The 26,040-nt window shown below is 41.8% G+C and overlaps 2 protein-coding genes across 3 annotated transcripts in view; one reads left to right on the forward strand and one right to left on the reverse strand.

Annotated features, from left to right (window-relative positions):
* Window positions 1-474: 474 nt before the first annotated feature.
* On the reverse strand, window positions 475-4,838 carry LOC307072489 (ADP-ribosylhydrolase ARH1-like). The gene is made up of 4 exons (XM_079731797.1): window positions 4,640-4,838; window positions 3,383-3,719; window positions 2,600-2,963; window positions 475-2,279 (listed from the first exon to the last, which is right to left on the reverse strand). The coding sequence occupies exons 2-4, from the start codon at window positions 3,708-3,710 to the stop codon at window positions 1,868-1,870; spliced, it is 1,104 nt and encodes a 367-aa protein (XP_079587923.1). The 5' UTR covers window positions 3,711-3,719; window positions 4,640-4,838; the 3' UTR covers window positions 475-1,867.
* A 995-nt stretch (window positions 4,839-5,833) lies between these two features.
* The window catches only part of arhgap15 (Rho GTPase activating protein 15), a 43,198-nt gene continuing 22,991 nt past the window's right edge, over window positions 5,834-26,040 (forward strand). Inside the window, exons 1-7 of one of the 2 annotated variants that reach the window (XM_079732025.1) lie at window positions 5,834-5,902; window positions 7,735-7,900; window positions 10,316-10,381; window positions 10,887-11,042; window positions 13,576-13,665; window positions 23,206-23,304; window positions 23,587-23,737. In XM_079732025.1, coding sequence (XP_079588151.1) covers window positions 5,889-5,902; window positions 7,735-7,900; window positions 10,316-10,381; window positions 10,887-11,042; window positions 13,576-13,665; window positions 23,206-23,304; window positions 23,587-23,737 — 742 coding nt within the window. In that variant the 5' untranslated portion in view covers window positions 5,834-5,888. Of the gene's footprint in view, window positions 5,903-7,725; window positions 7,901-10,315; window positions 10,382-10,886; window positions 11,043-13,575; window positions 13,666-23,205; window positions 23,305-23,586; window positions 23,738-26,040 lie in introns of both variants that reach the window. The other variant, XM_079732024.1, reaches the window with a different exon arrangement.

Genomic DNA, 26,040 nt, shown 5'->3' on the forward strand with positions numbered 1-26,040 from the left:
ACTTTTCACATGTGTTTGTTTAACGGTTTTCCACTAAAAGTCAACCTTTATATCAATAGGATTGCATCACTTGAACTAAAAAAATAGCGCTTTAGCTCTAGGTTCACACAGATAGTTATGTGACATATTCATGAGTGTAAAAGTATAAAATCTCAAAAAATAATTAGAATTCCTAAAATATCGAAGATTATACTAAGCACATTCATTCAGATTTTCTTTTTATATAAATAGCATAGGGTACTGATTAGTGTAAAGTTATTCATATGAGGTGAACTCATTAGGGGAAGTCTGCGCTGCCTGGATTGTCTTTTAGGGATATACTGCCATCTTCTGGTGAAGTACAACGCTACAATTGTATGCAATTGCTACATAATTGGTGAAGTACGCCTATTAAATAATAACAGTTAGCGAGTAACAGTTAATGCATAACAAATGTGATTTTATTATTTTTTTGCAAAAAAAGGCATAAATGAGCCAAGTCAAGTCACCTTTATTTATATAGCCCATTTCATACAAAAGGAAGACTGAGTGTGCATATAAGACCTTTAACAACTTGATATAAAATAATCAATAATACACATGAAAACCGGATTTAAAAGAATGCATGGAAGACATTGTGGTGGGAATTCCGGAACCACGTCAATCATAAACTGACCAAACTGGGTAGAATGAAGAGTAATCCGAACTTAGAACAATTATGTTCATATATTTGGGTAATAGTGGTACACTAACAAACAAACAATCATACAACAAACAATAAAACATAACAAACAATGATCCAATGGATGGGAAATCAGCCTGCGTCCCTTCAGAGAGTTCCGCAAGGTGAAGTCCCCTGAATGGGAAATCAACCCGTGCCGCTCCAAGAGCTGAGCAAGCTGAAGTCCCTGCATGGGAAATCAACCTGTGCCCCTCCAAGAGGTGCACAAGCTGAAGTCCGACGCATTGTCTAATGTGAGGACTTCTAATACCGTGGCACAGGTCTCAGAAATGCTGACATCAGCTCTGCTCCACACATGATGTATGATGGAAAAATCTATCATGTTGTTTCCCCTACATCATGTTAGAGCTGTCTCCTATTCCTTGCACTGTCTAATCACTCTAACTGTTCCTAACCTTATCCAATGTTAACCTTTGTGCCTGGGGTATACCGGTCACGAGAGCAGAGATCCCCTTATGCATTCTTCTCCTTGATGAGAATGTAGGAAACTCTGTCCTTAGGTAAACATTATTTGATTTTGTATTGTAATGTGGGGTCTCATAGTGGTGACTTGTCAGTTGGACCCTTTGACCATTTACCACCCAAAGGGCGACAGCGAAAGGCATAATCAACAAATGGCATTTAAATAAACAGAATGTGAAAATATAATTTTCCCATTACAACATTTGATTAAGTTAAAGTGGCATATAGTATAGCAGAAGGCGAAGGTGAACATGAACGTTTTTAACCTTGATTTAAATGTAGTCAGGGTTGGTCGGACCAAGTCTCAGATCTTCTGGAAGTTTATTTCAGCTATGTTGCAAAGTAGCTTAATGTTACTGCTTTTGACTCTGAGAACAATTAACTGATCTTAAAGGTCTAGAGAGTTCATGTAGTAGAAGCATTTCAGTGATATACTTTGGCCCTTAACCGTTTAGTGATATGTAGGTGAGAAGAATTGTTTTGAGTTCAATCCTCTGCCAGTGCAGCGCTTTGAGAATTAGAGCAATGTGTTAAATTTTCGTTTTACAATGCTATATATTGTGGTTTGTCTAAAATCTCATATCCATTCCATTGTCAATATCAATTGTATCATATTACCGTACATTCAAATGTACTCCCATGTTTGCAAACCACATTACTCGAATATGAACATTGAGTCCCCCCTCACGCTTCTTGGGTGAAAGGCTTGGAGCTGAGCTCCAGCAGCTGCACCGCTGCCTTACTCATCCTTTTCCGGTACTCCAGGTGCTTGTAGTTGCACTGTGGGACCCCCTTGAAGCCGTATGTGGCCCCCCACCAGGCGGCCGCGATGACGCCCGTGGAGTCGCTGTCTCCGCCATGGAAGAGGCCGTGATTGGCCAGCTCCTCCCACGAGTCTCCGGCGCAGAGCAGGGCGTCGTAGGCGATCATGGGGGCGTCGTGCCCGCTGGAGCCCGCCCAGTTGGTGAAGGCCAACGAGGTGTAGAACTTCTCCCGCTCCTTCACTCCGTAGCTCTCCGGAAAGCAAGCCTTCCCCGTCCCCTCCAAGATGCCCCGCTGGCTCAGGTAAGTCCGCCAAGCGTTCTCAAAGTAGTCCCTGCGAAAAAGTGATTCATAAGACAAACTCTGGTTAAAGTCATCATCACGACATCGTAGATTTTTTCATCAACATCGTAGATTTTATAATAGACAGTCATTCAGTGAAAAATAAGGTGCCGAAACACCTAATAAAAATTATAGTTTTATATTGTTATGTCATTTAAATATTCCAAACATTTCAGCAAAATGAGACCATTTCGAAATGTATTTCTGTCGCTGTTCTTCTCAAAGTGATTCTACAGTGAGCGTAGCGCCGTTTACTATCCCCTCATTTTTCCGCCTTCCTAATCAAGCAGCGAAACACAGCGGCCTGATTACCAGCTGTCCACGTTCTGCTCCACGCAGTGGCCCGTCTCGACCACGTACTGCATGGCCTTCGGCAGGACCTCCATCAGGCCCTGGCCCCACGCCTCCACGGGCGGGGAGCCTCTGACGGCGTAGGCCGTGAACAGCGCCGCCGCCAGGCTCCCCAGGTAGCCAGTGGGGTGGTGGTGGGTCAGCCGGCCGCTCTCCACGCTCACGGCGATCAGGTGGCCTTCTTGCTCGGGGCTGGGGAAGCGCAGGCCGATGCACATGGCCCGCATGGCCGCGCCGCAACCCCCGCCCCGGCGGTTGAAGGGGATCCTGTGGTCCCCATCCTTGCGCCGCTCGTGCAATTCCACGTTGGATAAGCATGTGAGGCCTGGAGCGGGGCGGGACCAGGGAGTTTAGCAGCGGCATCGAGGTGGACGGGGTATGTCAGTTACTTTTGATACTAGTGTCAGCCTTTTTTTTCTCTATACATTTTTTGCTTCATTATAGAGTGAGATAGAGAGGAAGGTATGGGAGATAGAGGGGAGGACATGCAGCAAAGGACCACGGGCAGGAATCTAATCCGGGTCGCAGCGATCAGGACATATAGAGCGCCTATATGCCCCCCGGGGTGGCCCAGTGTCAGGCTCTTCTGACACTCTAAATAAATTCCCATGTCTTTCACATTCTGTTCTAACTTTTAGTTTAAAAACAGACAATTATAGATGCATTTTTACACACACTACAATGTGGACTACAGGGTAGATAACAAACAGAACACACAAAGGATCACAGAGTTCCCCCTTCTACCTGCGGCCCGCCCATCCATGTCCCGCATGCAGCGGATGTACTCCTTCACCAGCTGCTTCACCAGATGCGCCAGCGTCTGCTTGCCCTTCTTCCCCACCTCCATCATGGCCTCCGCGGTGGCCAGGTGCATCACCGTGTCGTCGCTGACCGGGAAGTCCTTGGCGTCCAGCGAGGCCAAGCCCCCCCTCTTGGCCACTTCCTGGTGGATGAGCTCGCCGTCTCTCTGAAACTCCCAGTGTCCGTGATTGTAGGCCAGGGCGTCGCCGGCTCCGCTCAGAACCATGCTGGCCTCGTAGCGCTCCTGCAGGGAAACCACGGGGGTCGCCATCGGGCTATGCTGAATGGGTGCGAAACACAATTATTAAAAACCAACTTGATAATATCCAATGCAGTATTTTTATTAAAGACGGTGTGTATGATTAAGCCACTCCCAGTTATGTGGGACAATGGTCAAATAATATGGTCATCAAATAGCCTGCACTTTGACACCCATTGAATATACACTTTGTGTCGTAGGCCTAGTAGCCAATATTTATCAGGAGAATACAAGACAACACCAATGACCCCAAATATGTTGTCAACATTGAAAATGATCATGGATTGGGATGTCACCGCTACTGACAAGCGTATATGGACTTATATAAACCCGTTTATACGCACCAGGGGGTATCTGTTACTGATTCAATGGAATCATTATACTGCAGTTTTCATTTCATTGTAACACTGTATCCATATTGACACTTCAATCCATCATACAATACTTACATAACGCCACACATTATGATTACTACTAATACAAGTGTATTGCTATGTTTTTCTTTTAATGTACATCTTCATATTTGATGTAGGCCTACATCTAAATACATGGTACTACAAACGGACTAAAGTAAATAAATTGGGATGACGACACACCTACTTCCTTGTTTGCTTCTCCGCCAATAGTGGGAATTGCGTATTTGAATATTGTTTAGGGTTTTATATTGTTTACTGTAAGGAATTGTCTATTTTATTTATATTATATAAATGTTGTAAGTAATAGTTTCATTTATATTTGTATATATTGTTATTGATGTAATTGGCTGTGGACTTTATATCATGGATAACGTCATCGCAAACTACTTTTCAATCATGCTTTTATCGGGCAAACCTCGAATACAATCATTCCTTTCCTTAAATTGAGAATCGACAATCACACATCTACATTGATGGTACTTGTCTAAAGTTGAAAGTTGTTTTGACAAACAGGTTCAAACTTACATTTTTCCAATGGAGAGCCGAGAGAAGTTACCCTCTTCCCAGTAGGAAACCGCAGCTAATATTGACCAGATATGATCACAGACACCGGAAACCGTCCACTGTCATAAGCATTGGTTTTGTGTCTCATGAAACAAACATTATTCCTGTGATTAAGGTTTTTTTTTAACTTCCTGCAGGTACAGTCCCTTCATCTATTCTAAAATCCGAAGAGCAAGAAAAGGAGGGGTTATGGCAACCCAGAAGGGCCAGATTTTCCAAAATTGTTAGCGCGAAAGTTTTCATAACGTGTTCCAACAAACTCAAACGTGCTACAATGACAACATAGTCAATGAAATTGGAGGCTGTATGTAATGGATGTATGATTTATTATACTAAAATAAGCTCTACGTTTGGAAAATCGCATTACCACGGTGAAACTGGAGTTGGCTCCCCCTGGTGAAAACAATCAGTAATCGATTTTTTTTAAAACGTAGTTGTTGGTCCCAGAATTAAGAAAAAACCCTAAACCTGACCCAAACCACATGGAAATAAGTGGAGATGCATATTGTTTGTATTTATGTATGTATGTATGTATGTATGTATGTATGTATGTATGTATGTATGTATGTATGTGTGTGTGTGTGTGTGTGTGTGTGTGTGTGTGTGTGTGTGTGTGTGTGTGTATGTATGTATGTATGTATGTATGTATGTATGTATGCATGCATGCATGCATGCATATATGTATGCATGTATGTATGCATGTATGTATGTATGTATGTATGTATGTATGTATGTATGTATGCATGTATGTATAGTTTGTATGTATGTTTGTATGTAAGTAAGTGTATTTCTTTGTCTATGCAAATGTATGTGTGCGTGTGTGGGGGGGGGGTGGTGTGTGTGTGTGTGTGTGTGTGTGTGTGTGTGTGTGTGTGTGTGTGTGCAGTTTTTTTTGTGCCCATATTTTAATCTTGGACGAGGACTGAGAAGAATCAGAATGCAAACATGTCTGATAAAAAGTCATCCATGGTTTAAGAAGGTGTATTGCGAAAAGCATTCTGTTATTTATTCAAACTGTATAATAAACATGAATAAAATGAGTCAAAACATTCAGGAAACTGACATGGCCACAGAAAGAAGTCACTGAATTCACGTCACAACTGTTGTTCTGGTGGTTAGAAGGGGCCCACGTGACCAACACTACTTCCTCTAAATTGATGGGCCCTCAAGTCGTTCCGTATTCTAATGTAATCTTGCACTGACAGAGGGGATGGCAGGGACAAGGTAAGAAGCTGCTAAATGACCCTTCAGATCATCCCACTTGTTTTACATTACATTTATTTTGGATATCATTGGAGGTATCAGGTTGATGGATGGATGTAGGGGAGCGCTTTACTTCTAGACACATACTGGTTTAAGTGTCTGTGTGTGTTTGTGGGGGGGGGGATTTGTATGTGTGTGTGTGTTTGACTGTGTGTGTGTGTGTGTGTGTGTGTGTGTGTGTGTGTGTGTGTGTGTGTGTGTGTGTGTGTGTGTGGTAAATGAATCATGATGGGTTCTAATGCTTGTTTTTGAATGAGGTATGACAAGCTTCTTGTCGGTTGCTTCCTTATTAGGGCGCAATTTTTTGCTTTTTGCAGTCAAATGAGCATGAAGAGTTAGAACGTTGAAAATAAGATATTTTTGTGGTGTTAACAACATGTGTGGGCTGTGGAGAACTTTGAATTACCTTTCAGCTTAACAAATAATAAGAACAAATACATAAGTTATCCTCTGAGGGAATAAAGACCTTCAAATTACCGTACTATCAAACTCTTGAACAGGCTCTCTCCAATGCCATACAGATGGGTGAGCTTTGAAGATTGTCTTAAGAGGGACATGCATGCATGGCATTGGTTGCTTCCGCTGTTTAAGTGGATCAATTTGTTTCCTGTAAACTCTTATAAATATACGACATGGCCCATCACAAACCCCCTTGAAATTAACTTTTGTGCAACGTTTTCCATCACTGGTTTTATGGCTTGTAAAAGGTCACAGCTATATCTTTATCTTATCTCTGTAGTTTGAACTGCAATGGAATGCATAGACTTGTGAATATTAGGATTTGTTATAGAATTTATATTGAACATGAACAGTTATAGTACATAGGCATATATTTTTAAGGTATGCAAAAGCTTGGTCAAACATGGCACCGAAAAATATAAATGGATTTGTGGTATATAACTGGCAGATTGATATTTCACAAGAATGTAACTCCTTTTTCAAAAACAACATTCATTATTTTGTTACTGAAATGTTACTAAAAATGTTGCTATTCTTTACTGGATGCTGGGCCAATATGCTTTCAATGTGGTTTAGTTTGGTTAATTTGAGTGGGCTTATAATCATTAGGCCTAGTAAAATAGTTTTCTCCATTATGAATTATATTATGTTTGTACAATGAATTCCCTACGATAAACGTTATTGTGGGTTGACAAAGAATTGTAATTTGCTATATTCAATCACTTTTCCCTTTTTGCCATTATTTTCACTTCTGTCAAATAGTAGCCTTACCATTAGTCATTCTAGTAGAATGTAAACAGCCAGCAGATGCATGAGGCACATCCATAGTGCTTAAATGCTTGGTCATCGATAAGTCGGCTTTATTTTGGGTAGACAGACAGGTTTCACAAAGACATGTTGCAAGATAATATCATCGATGAAGCAATCACACTTAACAGGAACCTAAAGACAACATATCCTTTGAGGGGAGAACAACGACCACCATTTTTGAGGATATAACTGCACAGTAATGCAGAACAGAATGAAACAAACATGATCCAAATAAGAAGTATTGAAATGGATAAATTAATTGAACATTTGAGTGTCTCATTGTAAAAGAACAGAAGAAAACACATTTCCTCTAACAGAAGTGCTTGAAATTCAATAAAAAAAGAATCGTCAAGTTAGCGGCAGTGCTAACGTGTGGTTGCTAGTAGGTAGGCCTATACACACACATACAATTTCAAAAAAGGATAATTAAAACGACATTTTTATTGACTATTATTTTTAAATAACAAAATCATATATATTTTTGAATGATACTATTTGATTTTAATGCTCCGAAGTGCCCTCAGAATCACCAATCTCCAGAAGGCTGGGAGACCCCTGCCCCAACAGCTGACAGTGGCACCGCCAGCTAACGTGCAGCTGCGGACGAAGACCTGTTCCAGCCCCGGGGAGCGGCTGAGTCAGTCCAAATCCATGGTGCTGCAGGACTGTGACCTGCCTCAGAAACCACCAGTGAGCAAGCATGCACCTCAAACACCCTGGATGTCTGTTAATACAACATGAATAAGGGCAACTCTGTTACGCTAACGAAGTGATGCACAATAATACGGCTAGCTGTTTGCTAATAATAAGATATCTTAAATATTTTATTATTAGCAAACAGCTATACCAATTAGTATCATTATGATGGTCCTCTTGTGTAGTCTTATGTGGTTGCAATGTTGTTTATTATGGCATTGTGACAGTTATTTTATAGTTGATTTACACTACAGTAGGATAGGCCTACGTAATCTGCCCAAGTTACCTATAAAATGATTAGTTTACTAAGTATGCTAGCTCCGGAATAAGTACATAAAGTATATACATAGTTGTATTGATCTGTGGTTCCTGCATGTCAATTAAGTTAATCAAGAACAGGCTAATATTTTACTATTGTGCAATTGTTAAGTGTCGTATAAGTTAAACTGTAACAAATACAATTTAAAGGCCAACTAAACATGGGACATAATGAACAATTAGGTTAGCTAAAGTAGTTAGATAACGTATGGTTCGATTTTAGGGGAGATTTATTAACAGTTGTTAAGACTAGGGGAGATTTTATTAACAGTTGTTAAGCAAATACTTTGAATGCATTCCAACAGTGATTATAAAATCATTTCTGCCTAAAAATGGTTGCACATTAGGTAATGATCATTAGCTTAATTGTGTTGATCTCAGTTTGACTCATAGATGGTCCCTGTGGGAATAACACGGGGTAACACAGATACAACAGATGATGCATTTACAAAATGAGCAATCTGCTCCGGCATATTTGGTATAATGTATATCTGTGACCGTGATTATCCGAAGCGCCTTGTCCAATCTATTTGATATGGGGCAGCATCATGGTCGATGACACCTGTTCACTGTAAAGCCTTCTCTCGCAAATCATATAAGCCGTAGATAAACCTGTGCAGAAACATTCTTGTTCTATTTCAAATGAACAATTAAGGATTGCAGCAACGAGACAATCCCTGCCTCACATTTGACAGTGCAACACTTCACAGCAAGTGCACACGGTTACAAAAGGGGTGGTTGGGTACAATTAGTGCTGAGCGTCAATTTTGAAACCCCCTCTTGTTTTTATTTTCGTGTTTGGGTTCATATTTTCATAATTATGCAATGATACCCGCCGCATGTTGGGAAGATGCTCCGTCTTGGAATAAGGAGTTTCACCCGTGGGCAGTGAAAGGCAGAGGCTACCGTGTTTAATTAACCAGGGTAGTCCAATACAGACTGGAAACGTGGTCGTTATGATTGGCTGCACCGTAGAAGGGTTGCTGTACCGTTGCATCAGTCTGCCACGTTTTTTGTATTAACATTATCGCCATAGGTTCCATTGCGTTGCAATGCAGCATACTACAATAACAAAGGGTTATCTTAACTCACAAACAACTGCTGCTGTTGTCATTGGCCTGCATGTTGACACCACATTGCATTATAGGGGAAGGGCTCGACAGAATGATGACATCCCGCTCAGGATCAAGTCAAGATCTCTTATGAAGAAGAAGGATTTTGTTTCATTAAAATAGACTGAAACAACCGGCATTGAAAGACAAACAAAAGAGAGCGAGAGATAGAAATAGAGAACGTTCTTTGGTCATTATTTTGCACCCCCAGCCGTTGAAAGGCAACGGGTGACCAGGAGAGGGCAGAACAGCACTATGCTAGAGGAGTAGTTGAGAGAGAGAGCTCTGCTGTCTCAGAAAAACGGAGTGAATTTAATCTCTATTTTTCTTCATATTCTTACTTGTCCGTTTGCTGAAAATGGCGATGCTAATAAATATACCACAACAAAAGTATCAGTTGTGTCACAGCTATTCATTTATAAATTATTATTATTTATTTTTTTTACAGAGGATAGAATAGAAATGAGAAACATTGCCAAATGTATTGAACAGCTGTAGTGTTGTTTTCATGAAGAATATAATTATAGGATATATATTTTTGACTCTTCCAATTACTCTCGACAACGTCTAACTCTTCTAGCCACTTTTTTGTTTCTACACGGGCTCATTCACACACAGACACACATACACAGATAAATATACACAATATTAAGAGAACCATACAGATTCTTATTTAATATGCCTACAACTAAAATAAAAGTATATTAAATCATTCGAATATACTCTGTACTGATGTGGAAAGGACCATTTGTCTTATGCGTCTACACGTGCATATTGCATTACAACTGGTTCATCAACACACATATCTACTCAGAACAATAATGGTGATATAAACAGTATAACTGATATATATTGATGTGAGTACTTCTTTAGCGTATCGTTTAATGACGTCATTATGCCAAAATACACAAAGACAAACCATTACAGAAACAAACGCAGGAGGCTAGCAGTAACAGTGGTGATGGTCTGAACACCGCAGATCTCTCGCCACCGGAGGAACCAGTCTCAGCAGGGCATCGTTGGAGCCGAGGCCATGGGGCCCTCAGTGAGTGTGACAACCCCACCGCCAACCTACACACACACATACAAACACAAACACACACAAACAAACACACACACACACAAACATGCACACACATACACGCACACACACACACACACACAGGCTTGCATACACATACACACACACAAACACAGGCGTCCACACACATTGACGCACACACACAGGCATGCACACAAACAGGCATGCACACACACAAATACACACACACAAACCAAAGTCTGAAGGGCCAACAAGTCTTCAGAATATGGTCAAAATGTTCCACATTTACATGCATAAACTAATGAATAAATTATACATGTATAACCATGCAGGCTTCTTCTAATTCATATTATTAAGTAATTGGTAATGACTGGACGTGCTTATTGTGAGTCGCTGGAATGTTATGTAGTCTCACGCTGTAATTCAATGTTATTGTCCTTGACACTTCATTTGCGGATCATATTAAATACGATGACCCTTTGTGTATTTTGCTTTGCAATTTTTTCAGTCTCCGGTTGAACTGCAAGGGGAATATTTAAATAAGGCCAAAATATCAGATGGCGGAAAAAAGCATAGGAAAAACTGGACTTCCACGTGGGTCGTCCTGGATGCGGATCAGCTGACTTTTTACAAAGAAAGCAAGCAAGAGGCCTTAGCCAATTTGGTATGTACATGTCATTCTGTAACTCATCTTATTGTTTTCATTGCTATCAACCCACATCCCCCGCGATTTCTTCTTCCTGTCTACCACAAAAGCAGTGCACATGACATAGACGCCTCTCTCTCTCTCTCTTTCTCTCTCTCTCTGTATATTTAGACATAGACACACACACAAAGTACACACAACAGTACACACATAATTATACACACACAAAAACACTATCCCGAACTGACACAAACTTATGCACATACAGTATCATAAATTCCTGTATGTTTGTGTGTGTGTGTGTGTGTGTGAGAGTGTGTGAGTGTGTGTGTCTGGGGTGAAATGGAAAATGACTGTAAGTCAGAAGTGACACCAATGGTGGAGCTGAGTTGGACACTATTACCAGCAGCACTATAAGAGAGCCAGCGTTCAATTATGGCCTCATATCAACCTTCAGAGAGCTTGCCTATTAGCATTAAGAGTGCAAATGTTGAGTGAACGCACACTCTGTGCATTTTAATTTGATGCCAGAAATGAAGCGTATTCTTTTCATTTTCATATTTTTCAAACTGGCAAATTAACTTTGGCTTTGATCCCAAGGACTGTAGCTCACCCCATCAGAAAGCAATGAGGAACTGTTTACCCCTCATGGAGACCGCTGTGTGTGTTTGTACAAACACACACACCCACTCTCTCACACACACACGTACACACATATACAAGCTCCTCTGTGTGTAGATGACATGCGCACGTACTTTGTATCTGTTTGCACACTGTATCTAAACGTACACGTGTGTGTATGTGTGTGTGTGTGTGTGTGTGTGTGTTTGTGTGTGTGTGTGTGTGTGGGAGTTGGTGTGTATCCAACTTTAATCCACCCTGCCCTGATGTGTGTGACGTGCGAAAAGTAAGGCAGAGAGAGAGAGACAGAGAGAGAGAGAGAGAGAGAAAGACAGAGAGAGAGAGAGAGAGAGAGAGAGACGGACAAACATAGGAAAGACAGACACTGGTGACTGGTAGAGAGAGGGGAAGGGAGGGAGAAGGAGCGGGTATTGGATAAGGGAGGGGTGTCTCTAAAATGAGCTTGCCATGGTTTTTAATGAAGCTCCGAGGACTTAATCAAAGCTCTCTCCCTCGCCGAGCCCCACGAGTGTAGGCTCTGTCAGAGAGGCTCCGTCCAGCATAGTTCATTATTCCATTGACGACATTTTGTGGCTAGGTTACCGATATTTTAAATATCCCCGTCTTCACTCTTCCCCCCTCCCCCACCTCTTGATAAAAATCATTGACTTCTAGTTATTTTTTAAAGAGAGGGGGTACTCATGGCCACACGGCCACTATTCACAGGCTTCTCTGAAATGTCACCCCTCTGTGTTTTTGCGATGATTGGTTTTTAATTAGAATTTGGCTTCCGAAACATGTTTGGACTGGTATATGGTCCGTAGCTGGTTATTTTAGACCATGTTTATTTTCCAGACTAAATATACAATGTCACGATGAACTGGATGCACTTTGGGCTACAATTTCACCACAGAGTGTAAAGCCAAAAGCACGTATATCTTTTTGGCAAGCAGAGATTATGTGGCATTAGTCAAATAAATCTTTCTCTTCTCTGGTGTATAAGCGGGTTACACAATTTACACTATATGCACATCCTATTTACAGTAATAAGTATGGCTTTTCATATGAGGCTTTAACAGACCCTGAACAAAACGCAAACATAACAAAGACCTCATCAAAAGTCATTTTATCATGTGTTTTTTATAGGCAATGGTGATGACAGATACATGAGGAAAGCATCTTAGGTTGGAAAGAAAACCTTTTGAACAGTACAATTATGTTGTTTCGAAAGATCTTCCTAAATGAATCAGCACGCATACATTATCTCAATTTTAGTTACACATTATATTTTCCGAGGCAAGTTAGAGGTCTCGAAAAGGCTTACATTTCCTTTTACATTTTCAGTGTAAAAAATAAATAATATCTAAATGGGCTTTCCTTGCCTTTTACTTTGATTAGTTTTAGCTTGAAAAGCAGCATTCATTTTTTACATCTCTGTCTGACTGAAAAGAAATTTATCTTTATGCAGAGGTTGCAGCCGGTAGTTTTAATTACGAGAGAACATGAATGAGATTGTAGTGATATTGCAAAAGCAGTAAACTCTAGTTCTTGTTCACCAAAAGATGGAAATAAAATATATACTGTATTGGAAACTATAAGACCACAGCAGAAATAAATTAGTCTGTCTTATTGATAAACAATAATTAGAACAAAAACCATATGATTAAAAAAATATAAAAAGTCAACCAAGAACATAGAGGTAATTTAGTGAAATGTGTGTGTTGAATTGTGTGTGTGTCTGAGAGAAAGAGAAAGACGCATGGACTGTGTACAAGTGTATGTTCATAGCCAGTGCTCAATATTTATGTGTCATGCCTGCAAAATACAAATAGGTCACTGTTTTCAGTATTCTTTGATGAACACAGAGATAGGGTTGGACTTGAAACCGGGTAGGTTACCGTATCTCACTGACCTTTGACCTCTGCCATAGAAACCAGGATGTAAGCCGGACGGAGTGGCCCTCTGTGGAGCGTTGATCGACTGGACCACAGAGAAGTCAAGCAGAAGGAATGTGCTTCAGGTTAGACAAAACTCTCCATTAATGTGAGCTTGTGTCATATTTTAGCTACAGCCCTGTAACACATAATGCTGTGTATGCACTAATAGATGCAGGAACAGAGTGCATTGGAAGATGGGATATTTGCATACATGTCACCGGGTTCTCTTCTTGGTATTGTGCTTGGGTCTTTTCTCTCATGAATTGGTATGAGTCACCTGTTCTGAGTATATATGAAAAAAATTAGCTTATTTTGCACGGACGGAAATTATTTTTGAATATACTGTATGTACTCATGTAGTTAGCAGATCAGGGAATAAGACTTGGGAAATGACACAGTGGCGGAATGTCTTTTGAAGATAAGCTTTTGATAAAGGCCTGAAGGCGGGAAAAAGCCAACTGATGATCAATTCATCGGCCGTAGCTGGGTTTTTCACGGGAAACCGCAATGATATGCGAGAGAAAGGGGACAAAGTAAAAAGATGAGAGTGAGATTTTCCAATCTCATCAAGCGCTTAAGACACTTCATCGCAGCAGAGTGCTACTCTTCCGCACAGCATTCCAGCCCTGAAATCTTAATGCAGGAAAGATTAAAACGGGAATTACAACATAATCTTTAAATAATCCAAGTACCACGGACAGAAGAGTGCTTGTAATGTCAACGCAGAGGCTATTCTAGGGCCTGACAACATTGTCAATCAACACTGGGATTAAAGTTAAAATTAGCACGTAGGGGTTACTGTTAATATATCGCCCTGTCTCAGAAGTAAGGTTTTTAATCATACAACTACCTCAGATAGAGTGTCCAGATAGTTGAATAAGGAAGATTATACTCATGCCCACTTATATTACTATATGTCATGAACCGATAACAATAATTAGGCAATGATTATGATTTTTTTCTTGTTTAACCTCATAATTTAAACATCATTTTATGTAGTGTTTTTACATTATTTTTAAAACATATAACTGTTTTGATGATAGAGAGAGAGTTTACATTTTAATAATACAAATCTGCCTAATTCCTTTTTATTAAATAGCAATTCGTTGTCATTGGAGAATGTTCACATCCAAAGGGACACAGAGTGTTGATTCCATTCAGCGCTATGAAGAATGCCTCTTCACTTCATTATTCATCCGGGCAAATAATGGTAGCTAATAACCATTGTATTTTTTTAATTCTTCCGTCCATCACTCCTCACATGGTGTTATTCCCACTCCTCAATTCCAGTAAATGATGGGTATGAGAGGAAGGGATGGGATGGGGGCGGCGAGCTTCCCGAACAACGTTGTCATCGACACATTGGTCAGCCAAAGAAAAAGAAAAAAAGTTCTGGGGTACAACCAACGTTGACCCCTATCAGTTTTTCCCTTTACATTTTACTGCACGGCCAACAGCTGCTACTGTTTTTTTTTCTTTCCAGTTATTTATTCTTGGGCAGGGTGGGAGAGGGGGGGTCAGCGGTACCAGCCGCAGTAGAAAACGGCGGGAAGGTCTGCCCTTCCTACAGGAAGTTACGGCTAAAGGGGATAGAAGCTCTCGCTGAAACCAGACCTCCTCAGGGCTCCAAGCCCTGGAAAGAAAGCAAGCTCTTCCTTTGCAAATCCACCAAAGTGTTGCTTGTGGTGATGCCTGTGTGTGTAAGTGTTGTGTGTGTGTGTGTGTGTGTGTGTGTGTGTGTGTGTGTGTGTGTGTGGGGGGGGGGGGGTCATATCTATCAGGACTGTTCGTTTCTATCCATTTATAGTGTCCGTTCAGTAGCGATTAGCATAGCCCGCTCAAGGGGTTGTGACAACGAAATGTTTGAAACGGGGACAGGGGGAAAAAAAACAACAAGTTTGGTTTGGTGTTGGCTGACGTGTATGACAGCCTGCTCGTCAAGCTGTTGGGAATTTCTCCATTAGCAATTAACGGTGTATGCGACAGTTATGGACCTAAGTCAATCTAGTCACCTGCTGTTATTGGACACACACGCCAGTGACTCACGGCCCTCGAGATTTTCCACAGGCAGGGGTGGACGGGGAGTTCGAGGCGAGGATGATGAGTATTGTGTTGTGCCGCGGTGGCGGTTGTCACTTCCACGCACTATTTATTCAGCTGCGGCGTCCCCTTCAACTGGGACAACTCAACACCGAGGTCCACGACGGAGGTCCCTCTGTTGTTCTTACAGAGGAGCGTGATGCCTGAGCCTGGTGTTTTTTTCCTCCTTCAAGGTTAATCTGTGCTTTAAAGATAAAACCCCGTGGCGCAGCGGCCGGCGAGCTCCTCAGGAAAACAATGGTGGTTCCTGTGCAGGGTGTCCTTTATGGAGCTATCAGTAACGGCCCGAGGCTGACGCATGTGAAATGCATACCTAGCGAGAGAGAGAAGTGAGGAGAGCCTCTTTTCCTAGCGTGTAACCTACCCTTGACACCTGGGGGACCCCCAGATTACACACATACACACCGACCGTGGCGGAAAGGACACTGAAACAAACACTGATAACAAGAGCAGCCCGCTGAGACACTGGGCGATTCAATCGGGGTCACCCCATGGCTAAGAGTCGGCCGTCGTTACACACAGCAACGGGTCGTGTGTCCAGTGTTACTTGAAACTCAATTTTTTTTCCTTTTTCTTCTTCCCCCCCCTCCCAGCCCCCCTCCCCGTCAGAGCAGCACAGCAGAACTGGTTGACGGCTATACAAAAATATGCTCTACATACGACACAGTATATTTGTTTTGGGGAAACTTCAAACGAAATGCAGACAGTCGCGATAGCATGTATAAGCAGGCAAGCGATAGATAATATTTTCATTTCATTTTCTTAACCGTCCTCAGCATTGATTAAAGGAGATGTCCCCTGAGACAGACTAAGGACTCAAAAAGGTTCCCTTGAGGCTAATAGAACATGAAAGTTCCTTGACATTGCGGGGATAATCAAAAGAAGCACAACTTTGAATAAGTGGTCATGTTTTTTTTATGCATTTCTGAATATGTAAGCGGGTGAGTGAGTGAGTGAGTGTGTGTGTGTGTGTGTGTGTGTGTGTGTGTGTGTGTGTGTGTGTGTGTCTGGCGTGAGTGAGTTTAAGGCAAATAACAAAAGGAAGAGAAAATGTCCACATTGCATGAAACCTCCTTCCTGGTAGAAAAGGGAAGACAGAAGTGATTCTGTGTCAAAGGCGTGTGTTATTGTGAACCGGCCACCGAGACAGACACGGCCCTCTCTCATCATTAATGGATTCTTCTGAGTTCTCCGCGACTCTCGCTGTGAGCTCCTTGTAGCCCTTTTCTCTGACAAACACAGTTCTTCCTTACAAGTCACACTGTGTAGAGAGATAAATAATAAAAACACAGATTCGAAAACAACAAGGAGCAAGAAGACCGTAACAAGCAAAGATGATGAAATCCAGCCCCGAGGCTAGAAAATAATGAGTCCACTCTGTGTGTAGGATCTCCTTAACCTGCCACCACTCTGAAAACATTGCTTTGTGTTGACTAATCGCCAGTTAAAAAAAAGTTTTTATAGGATTCTTCCAAAAGACCTATAAGCAATCTCATAGGCGTACATCTCTTTGTATGAGTTAAAGGTGAATTATCCTAATGGCATCACAAAGCTTGTCGGAGGAGGTCTTTGGCAACAGACGCTCCAATGCTTTATTACTTCCTTCTCAAGGCGGACCTCAAGGTTTTCTGGGAAGGTCGCTGACGAGAAGGATCAAAAACAATTAAATTTAGTTTGTGATGTTCCTCCTCAACAACAGCAACACACACCCACAAACGCCCACAGCAGCCCCAAGAGGACCAATACTCTCTATATTTAAATATATATTTAGTTATCCATACTGTAAATCGCAAAAAGGTGGTATTCAGTGCTCATCAAGAGGGTTGAAATGAAAATCCCCAAACACTATTCAGGATGACTTGAAAGGTTGTTGCCTGGGGGCGGAGGAGAGCGGGGCCTAGATTGCGGCGGGGAGTGGGTGCAGTAAGTGTCCTGTTTGAACTGGCCACCCTGCCACCCTGATCCTACGTAATCACCCAAAGCCGCTGACCTGCGTACTTTAATGCTATCCCTCTTAAGCTAACGGTGCATGATTGCTTCCTGATGACTCGCCGTGATTACAGTTGTGAATAAGAGTGGCTTCGTTCCAAAACACACGCACAAGCCCCCCCGTCCACTGACCTCAAAATAACTCATTGTGTGTCCGCATAACCATACTCGTTAAAAAGAAAAATGAAACCATCCATCTGCAGCATGCTCAATGTTCCCATGTATAATTTCTCCTGATCACACTGCATTTCCTCGATCGGTCACCCTTCGGGATTGGATTTTATTCTTCTGAACTTGATATTGCTTTACTTTCACACACAGACACACATACGCAAACACACACACATACACACACACGCACGCAGCGTATCACGTTGACGCTGCCCGGTATTGAGGCGACATGAAGCTCGGTGGTGTCAGAGAAGTAGGGTGCAGGCCCTGTCACGGCGCTCTCGTAACCGAAGCCTTTACACGCTGCACCTACGGGGCATGTGCCTCAGATTGATATGTTCTGCAGTGACGCAGGGGTAATGGCTAATTGGCCCAGGAGGCTCGAACAAATCATTTTGAAAGCAGGGGTTAGCCCTGCATTACAGCGCATCAGTCTGTGCTGGATTATCACGCTAATATGTTGTAGCTTGTTGTTTAGGCGGAAAACGATGCAAGGGGTGGTGGTGGCCGGTCTGTTTTAACGTTTGTAAGGACTTCTGTCTCCGAAGTAGATCCACAGAACTCTGGACGCTTGAACTGAATCAAACTGTGCACATTCCCCTCCGCTCTGTTGAAATGTGTTTCACACGCCAGGAGGAGTAATGGACGGTTCGCCCTTTGAGATTGAATGACAACAATGGCGCAGAACAGCTGGCAACAGGCCAGGATTACCATAAAACGATACCTTTTGATCTGCTGTAGGTCAACAGAGCCATGATCACCCTCCCACCCACCAAACCACGTAATGAAAAAGGCAGGTTGTGCCTGTTACGTCCCATCCGATTGGTCTTGCATTTCGCACACACACACACACACGCACACAATCCCCCAGCCGTCTAGATTGTTAGAGTAAAAAAGGCTTTATCCGTTTAATCGTGTCCTGTGCTTCTGGATTGCAGCTCTCTCTGCAGAGGCTGTGGGAGTGTGTATGTGGAAGGGGGGGGGGGGGGGGGGGGGGGCAGCATCATAGCACATAGTGTTGAACGAGCGGCAACAGCGCTGTTCAGATTCCCTTCTGCGTAACGGCTGAAGTCACCTTTGGGCACCATGTTCGGAGTGATGCAAGCCTCTCGGGAGAGCCAGAGCCAGGATTATCTCTTGGAAAATGACATGTGCATGATCAGTCCAAAGAGCTGAGAAAAGGTATTTTGCCGTGTGGGGCCCCACTCCTCTTCAAAGCTGCTTACACTGAAGAGGGCCTTGATTTGTTACTTGAGAGGAACAGAGAAAGCCACAGTGTGTTAATCGCTAAAACGGTGGATGGATTTAGAGCCTCCGGCAGCCGATTGCCTTGGAGATTACAACTTAGAAATGAACTTCCCCTGATCAACTGCCCTGGCTTTTATTCCGGACAAGCGTGCACAGAGCTGCATTACACCGTCTCCCTTCCTTTATCTGCAACGTTTTTTCTTTGGAGAATTCTACAGAGAATTCAAATATATAAATATTATATATATATATATGTATATATATTATGATGAAGAATAGAAGAATAAAAATAAGGACGTTTAGGAATTTTCAATTAAAGGGGTCCCTTTATTGTTTAAATGATAACCAAAGTGAAAATTATTAAAATGAACATGGCACTCATGGAAGAAGCCATAGATACTACTTTTCTGTTTTCACTGTTATAACTTTTCCCCCTCATCTCTGAACCATTTCATCCACGTTTTGACACATTCACAGATATTTTGTTGCAAATTGGAAATAATTAACTTGGCAAAGTAGGATGCCTCAGTTTTGTATTGTTCCTTTATGAAGAACCGTAATTAATGTTTAATTTAAGAGCCAAATGCAAATGTATAAAGCCACAAATGGCACTCTCCTCTCTGCACCACTGTGCATATTTAAATATTAATGGCTCCAGTCAAAATAAGGCCCAGACATTCAACACTGCCTTTATTAAGAAATGTGATGAAAAAAAGTGATGTATTTCATATTCTTTTTCATTCTCTGAATGCAAAAACAGCACTTTGTGCTGGTTACTGTAACTTCATTTGAGTTCGCACTGATACATAAGAAACTTTTGAGTGCAATTTAGTTGAATCTTCTCATTGTGTGTGTGTGTGTGTGTGTTGGTTGTGTGGGGGATAGAATGAAAACCATACCGTACATCCCATTACTAGATTGAGGTATTTTAGTCACTGGGAGTCCCTTTTTCTGTCTTGATTTTTTGTGGAAGCAATTTAGGAGTACTGATATCTGGCTTCCAAGCCCATTAAAACAATCTGCACGTGTCCATTATTGGTTTGCTTGCTCAAGACCTGGCTGTTCATAATTGATAAAATATTGCTGTCTATTAGGCGTCTATCAAGTGACATTTCACAAAAAGACCTTGAGTTTGCAAACAACTTTGTGTGTGTGAGAAGGGGTGTCTTGTTGTTGTTGTTGTTGTTGTTGTTGTTAAAGACTAAGCGATCCCATGACTGCTAGTCATTCCAATATAGTGACACCCCATTGGGAACTCGGCAATCTAGAGGCCTGCAGGGGAGATGGCTGCTTTCAAGTGCATTAGTATCTCTCTCCAGCCAACATTTGCCTAAGAAAAAGCAGTGACCGTGTTAATTAAAATAACAAACTGGGGTTCAAGAGGCGCCTTCGCGTGTCAGGATTAGCATCAAGACGCATTACCGAGTTTTGAACGCAAACCTACAGCTCAATATATGATCTTGACATGAGAGGCGGCGTGCTGCACACTGTACCTTTGTGCGTGGCCAGATTAGGACAGCTGACACCGGGACTCTAGGCTGTATGTGGCTGCATTTAGTTGAAAGAGCTTATCTCTATTTTTCATTAACCGAGTGAATAGACATGAAGCGTCTGCTGTCATGTCTTCTGGCTTCCTCTGATAATCTTTAATGCATCTTTGACCATACTGCTCCTAAAGAAAAATGTTTGATATATTTTTTAAGTAGTTTGCTCTCTCTCTCTCTCTCTCTCTCTCCCTCGCCCATTCTCTCCTCCTCTCTCTTTTTGATTAAACTTCAGAAGGGACCATTTCCCTTATCTGTGAGTTGGATATACTGTGGCACATAAGCCTGCCATTGCAATGGAGGGCTTCTGTTTCCGAGATGACGAGGAGAGGAGAAAAGGCATCGCAAACGTTGGATGCAAATTCTGCGCGGCTATCCTGCAGAATGCTTATTAAATCCGCTATCCTCATGACAGAGATGAGGATTTACCCCGATGTTACCAGTGCTGGAATGCTGGATTTTATCAATGTGTTGAGATATGTTCAAGAAATATGATCCCAGATAATTGGGACTTATAACTAATAAAAGTAGCCTGGCAAATGTTCCATTTGCACAAAGGAGTTGTTAAATTGCATATATCTTTACATATATATCCAATGTCTTGTGTATTTGTATGCATTACTAAAGCTTGTGTCAATATTGTATCGTTCCTTGACCCTACCATCAACTGTTAGCCACTCACTTTAAACCAGCATGCACAACATGAAATGAATCGAAGAACAGTAATCCGAGTGACGCAGTTGAACAGGACAGATGCCAAAGAATGACAGTTGAGAAACAGAGAAGATGGATCCGTTCCACTTGAAGGTAGCTCAGTCAGGGATCCTGTGGGAGAGCCGAGAAGGAGCTCACTGTCCACCATGCAAGATTCATAAAGGAACAGACTGTAACTAATGCAACATTCATGTGAAGACATCTCGGCGAGGTTACGAAACCACCTGGCCTGTCACCACCCCGCTAATCAGCACGGAGAAAGACGTAATGCATCCAAGCTTCAGCATGCAGACATTAAACACATATTTTTCAACCTTTTATTACAACGTCCTGTTCCAGCTTTTATTGAATTTGCTGCATTTGTTCTCCATTTTATTTTTCTGCAGTAGCACGATTAGCGTGTTTCCCTGGCAAACCGGCGGTAAAATGAGTTTTGGCGCTGCTAAAGGTCCACCGCGTATGAGCCGATGAACGGGGGCTCCTCTCTGAACACCCCAACGGGGTCTCGGGGCGGAAAGCCCTGTCCCCGACGATGCAGGGCCGGGGTGCGGATCCCCGTTACTGACACGTCCTGGGGCAGCCTCCAGGAAAGAAGGGGGAAAAAAGAAAAAAATGAAACATTGTTCCACGGCAAACATGCTTGTTCAGATGCTCGTAACCCAAGAAGAGAGGGATCACAAACACACTCTGACAAGGATTGCGCCCGTAACCATTCCCCCACCACCACCACCACCACCGCCGCCGCCGTTTCTTCTGAGATGGGCCGTCACGAGGAGCCTCTGCCTAACTGCTCCTGACGCTTTGAAATGAAGTCAGCAAAGTAAACACGGAGGGGGGAAAGAAAGTTTGTAGGTCTACGCCGGGTAACCAGACTGCATGAGTGGGGAAACTATTGGAGGATGCATGGAGGAGTGTGTTTGGGGGGTGGGTGAGTGGGGGTTGGTTTTGGAGGGGGTGGTGGATCAGGGGGTGGATGGGTTGTGGGATGCCACTCCCTAGGGCTACGGCTGACTCTCTTAGCACGCAGGGTTGATAAAATATGAAATTTCCTCCTCAGAATTCGTTAAAAGGTTTTGTGTGACATAAAGAATTACGCTCTGGTCCAGGTTTTCACGGTGGATTAGGTTGATTTTACCCTCCGTATAAAAGGGAAAAGGTTATGTGGATCCCAACACTCGCCACACTACTACAAAGAAATTACCTTCCTGAAGGGAAGAAAGAGGGGTTGTCGTTTGGTCGTGTTTGAGCGGCGCGCTAGAAGTGCTGCTGGTTGTGTTCCACATGGAATATTATTCACCGGCTCTGATGTTATTCCTGCATCTTTTTTTTTCTTTCCTTTTTTTTATACGCGGGTGCAATGTGGGCTTTTATCAGTATAATTTCAAGCACACTTGACAATGCTGACCTTGATGTCATGCTTTCTCAAAGACTTCCTCCAACTACGGTTATTGTATTTGACGGCGCCAAACGCAGTTACGGCGCCATTGGAGAGATGCAGAACGGGCCCAATATTAAGATGACAAGTATCACGCTAATTGTGTTTTCCCCTGTGAGCAGACACTCTGTGTTTGTCTCTTCCCTCTTGGCACAGAGTCTGCCAAAACGTGAGCTTCATGTCACAGGCAGCCGAATTCAGCAGGATAAGATTTCCCCAATTCTTAAAAGAGAGAGAGTTGGAAAAAGAATATATATAAAAAAAACACAACATGTTGATCACTATGACTGTGTTCAGCGTTTCCAGGGCCATTGTTCACTATCGTCAACAAATGATCATAGAATGTGTGTGAAGCATGACGTGGAAGAATGTGCTGTTCTGTATATGACCTTACCAGTTCTGTTATTATGCTCTTAATATAGATAACGACACATACCGGAAGCGAGTATCTTCTTCAGGCTGACAGTTACACCACCATTTGCAAATGGTATGACGCTATTAAAAAGACAGTCAATTCCTTGGTAAGCACTTACTTGTTATTACATAGTATTGATTCCTTTGTGTGTGTGGGGGGGTTATTAAATAAGCAATATGATTAAATTAAAAGATTGGTTAAGAAGGCAATTGGTTAAGGGGCAGAAAAAAAATCTTTCAATAAAATGCAACCCTGTGTTAATTCTTTTTTTAAAAGTTGCATAAGTAATTGTGAAAATGCATATAGGTATAAATCCACAGCAGTTGTTAACAACCAGCGAAACCTCTGTGACCGTAGACGTTTCACGTGCTGCCTTTCCCCCTCTCAGTCCAACGGGAGCGGAGGCTCACGTCCCGGCAAGACGGGACTGCGGAGGTCAGCCAGCACGGAGAGCATCCCCAGACACAGCTCCCTGCCCTCATATGGATCAGCCTCCCCCAGCACAAAGCAACGCAGCATGGTGTACCGCCGCTCTATTAGTAAGTAGAGCTCTGGTCTCCCCCAGCGCTGTACCCGAGTGGATAACTCATCTGAGCTGCGGCGTTGGATCACTGAGTCAGGGCGGAGATACGTGATCAAGTTTTGATGACTTGGTTTACCTATCCTAACTCGAAATATATTGCTACACTCTATGAAAAATACAGGATTTTTGTATTTTATTTGATGTCTTCAATTTTACTGCATCTAATCGCAAAACAATAATAACGACGATACATTTTTGAAAGGCTTAAGTTGAAGTCAATTCCTTTTTTGTGCTCTATGGTATGAATTACATATATCAGTGCTGTTTTTAAATGCTGTATTAGTGTGTCATGGTATTGTATATATTACATTTCATGGTTAGGGTTAGAGGTATTTTAATTCCAATTTCCATCTTCTAAACTGGCAACAAAATGGCAATAATTCCCTGTATTAATAGTATTATGTAATGCAATGAATGGTGAGCCCTGTCATCAGATACAATCATCGCTGATTCTTGCCAACACAGCCTGATTCACATAAAAAGGCACTTTAGTCATCTATCTAATCTGCAGTGTATCTGTGTGCCCATAGCAAATTAAGAAGTTGTGTTCCACATTTAAGTTTAGTATGAAAAAGAATGACTCTGAAGGCTTGATGCTTCTATTTAATTCATCCTTTTGATGGGTTTTCTTGATATTTTTTGTCACTTACGTGCTTTTCCAAGTGCATGGCCAAAACATGTGGTAAATGTTGCTTTCAATTACATAGCATGCACAGGCGCTTTGACATGAGAACATGCTAATTAGCATTATGTCAGCATATGTCAAGTAGCAATTATGTTAATCCCTGTCAATGGTTCAAATCAATCTTGTCACCTTTGGCATTGTGCAAAGAATATTATTGACGTTGGTTGATGATCAAATTAAAATCGTAATTAGAGACAAGGGACATGCACAACAAAGCCCTGTATCTTATTGTTATCTTTAGCTTTTAGCCTTTTGATTCCCAGCGATTAATCTTCCACACTCGAATGCTGGAAACCCCATGCAATATTCATACTAAGACTATTTAGCGTTTTGTATTTCTGCTCAGCAAGTACATATCACATATAAACGTGACATTATTAGCATTATGACACCAAAACGCAGTGAAAAACGGGTATCGTACAGTACAATTAAATGCTCTTCAAACTGACAGTATTTGGACTGTTGGAGTAATGTTACCTGATCTTTGCTATTTATGGCTCACTCTGTTGGAAACTGGCATTCCTAGTAAAAGGGGGAAATAAAACAGCATTACTTGGATTTCATTAAAAGCTACAATATACAAAATAGGTCATCCCTGTACATTTGGGAGGAGCGATGTTCATTTTTATTAAAATGACAAGCAGGCCCAGCCTTTGCAAAAATCTGTTGGGAGTTCCCGACGAAACAGAAAAAGTTCAATTGGAATGCGTAATAGGAAAAGTCAGCTTTGGGAGAGGTGCCTAGAAGTCCTCCAGATTAATATATACTGTACGTATAAAACTAAGGAAGGATGCCATGATTCTGCATCAGGTATTGATAACCGCCATAAAAAAATCAAATCTATAATGTGCATCTGCTCTCTCCACCGAAAGACTTGAATGTGTTATCTTAATTTATGTTAACGGCAAGTGTGTTGCTTCATTGACTATAAGTTTAGGACTTTCCAGAAATATCAACAATGGGGTTGCTTAATTAATAAGGAATTATTCACCAATTAAAAGCAGTCAAACTCGTTTTGCTTCAAGGCATTCCAATAACTGATGTGTATTTCACCTAGTTATTGCTTGTGAAATCAAATCTCCCACATTCCTAGTTATTGGTGTGCAACAATTTGCATACCACTTGAACCTTTATACTTTACTCCACCTTATCTTATAACAATATTGACAGGTGACTAAAAAAACTATACCCAGACCAATAACACCAGCCATTAAGGACAATTGTTTAAGATGGATCCGTCGCGTATGACATTGTGTTGTAACATCACCGATACACTCCACACATGAGGATTTAGTGAGCATGTGTTTTTTATAATTCAGAACTGCTTAGCAATAGCAAAGATTCTTTCTAATATTGAGGTTTCATATTTCGGGGGGGATAAAATGTGCGCTCTGTCGAACTCAAATATGCAAAAGATTACATTGTCAATTGAGAACTTTACCACAATGGTGAATAATACTAAATAATGATGCTTCTGCTTTTAATATAAAATCAGTCAGTCAGTTATTTTGCGTAGAATTTGTATATTGATCAGCTTAAGGATTGCTGCAGTTTCTGCAGTTCAATCCCATCTT

The sequence above is a fragment of the Pollachius pollachius genome, assembly GCF_949987615.1.
Source record: "Pollachius pollachius genome assembly, chromosome: 3".
In the NCBI taxonomy this organism is placed as follows: Eukaryota; Metazoa; Chordata; class Actinopteri; order Gadiformes; family Gadidae; genus Pollachius; species Pollachius pollachius.

Coding starts and splice junctions, on each gene's coding strand:
- LOC307072489 (XM_079731797.1), bottom strand. CDS start 3,710: ATGGCGACCCCCGTGGTTTCCCTGCAGGAGCGCTACGAGGCCAGCATG. Junction 2,964..3,382: donor CATGGATGGGCGGGCCGCAG/GTAGAAGGGGGA, acceptor GCCCCGCTCCAG/GCCTCACATGCTTATCCAAC. Junction 2,280..2,599: donor GAGCAGAACGTGGACAGCTG/GTAATCAGGCCG, acceptor ACTTTTTCGCAG/GGACTACTTTGAGAACGCTT.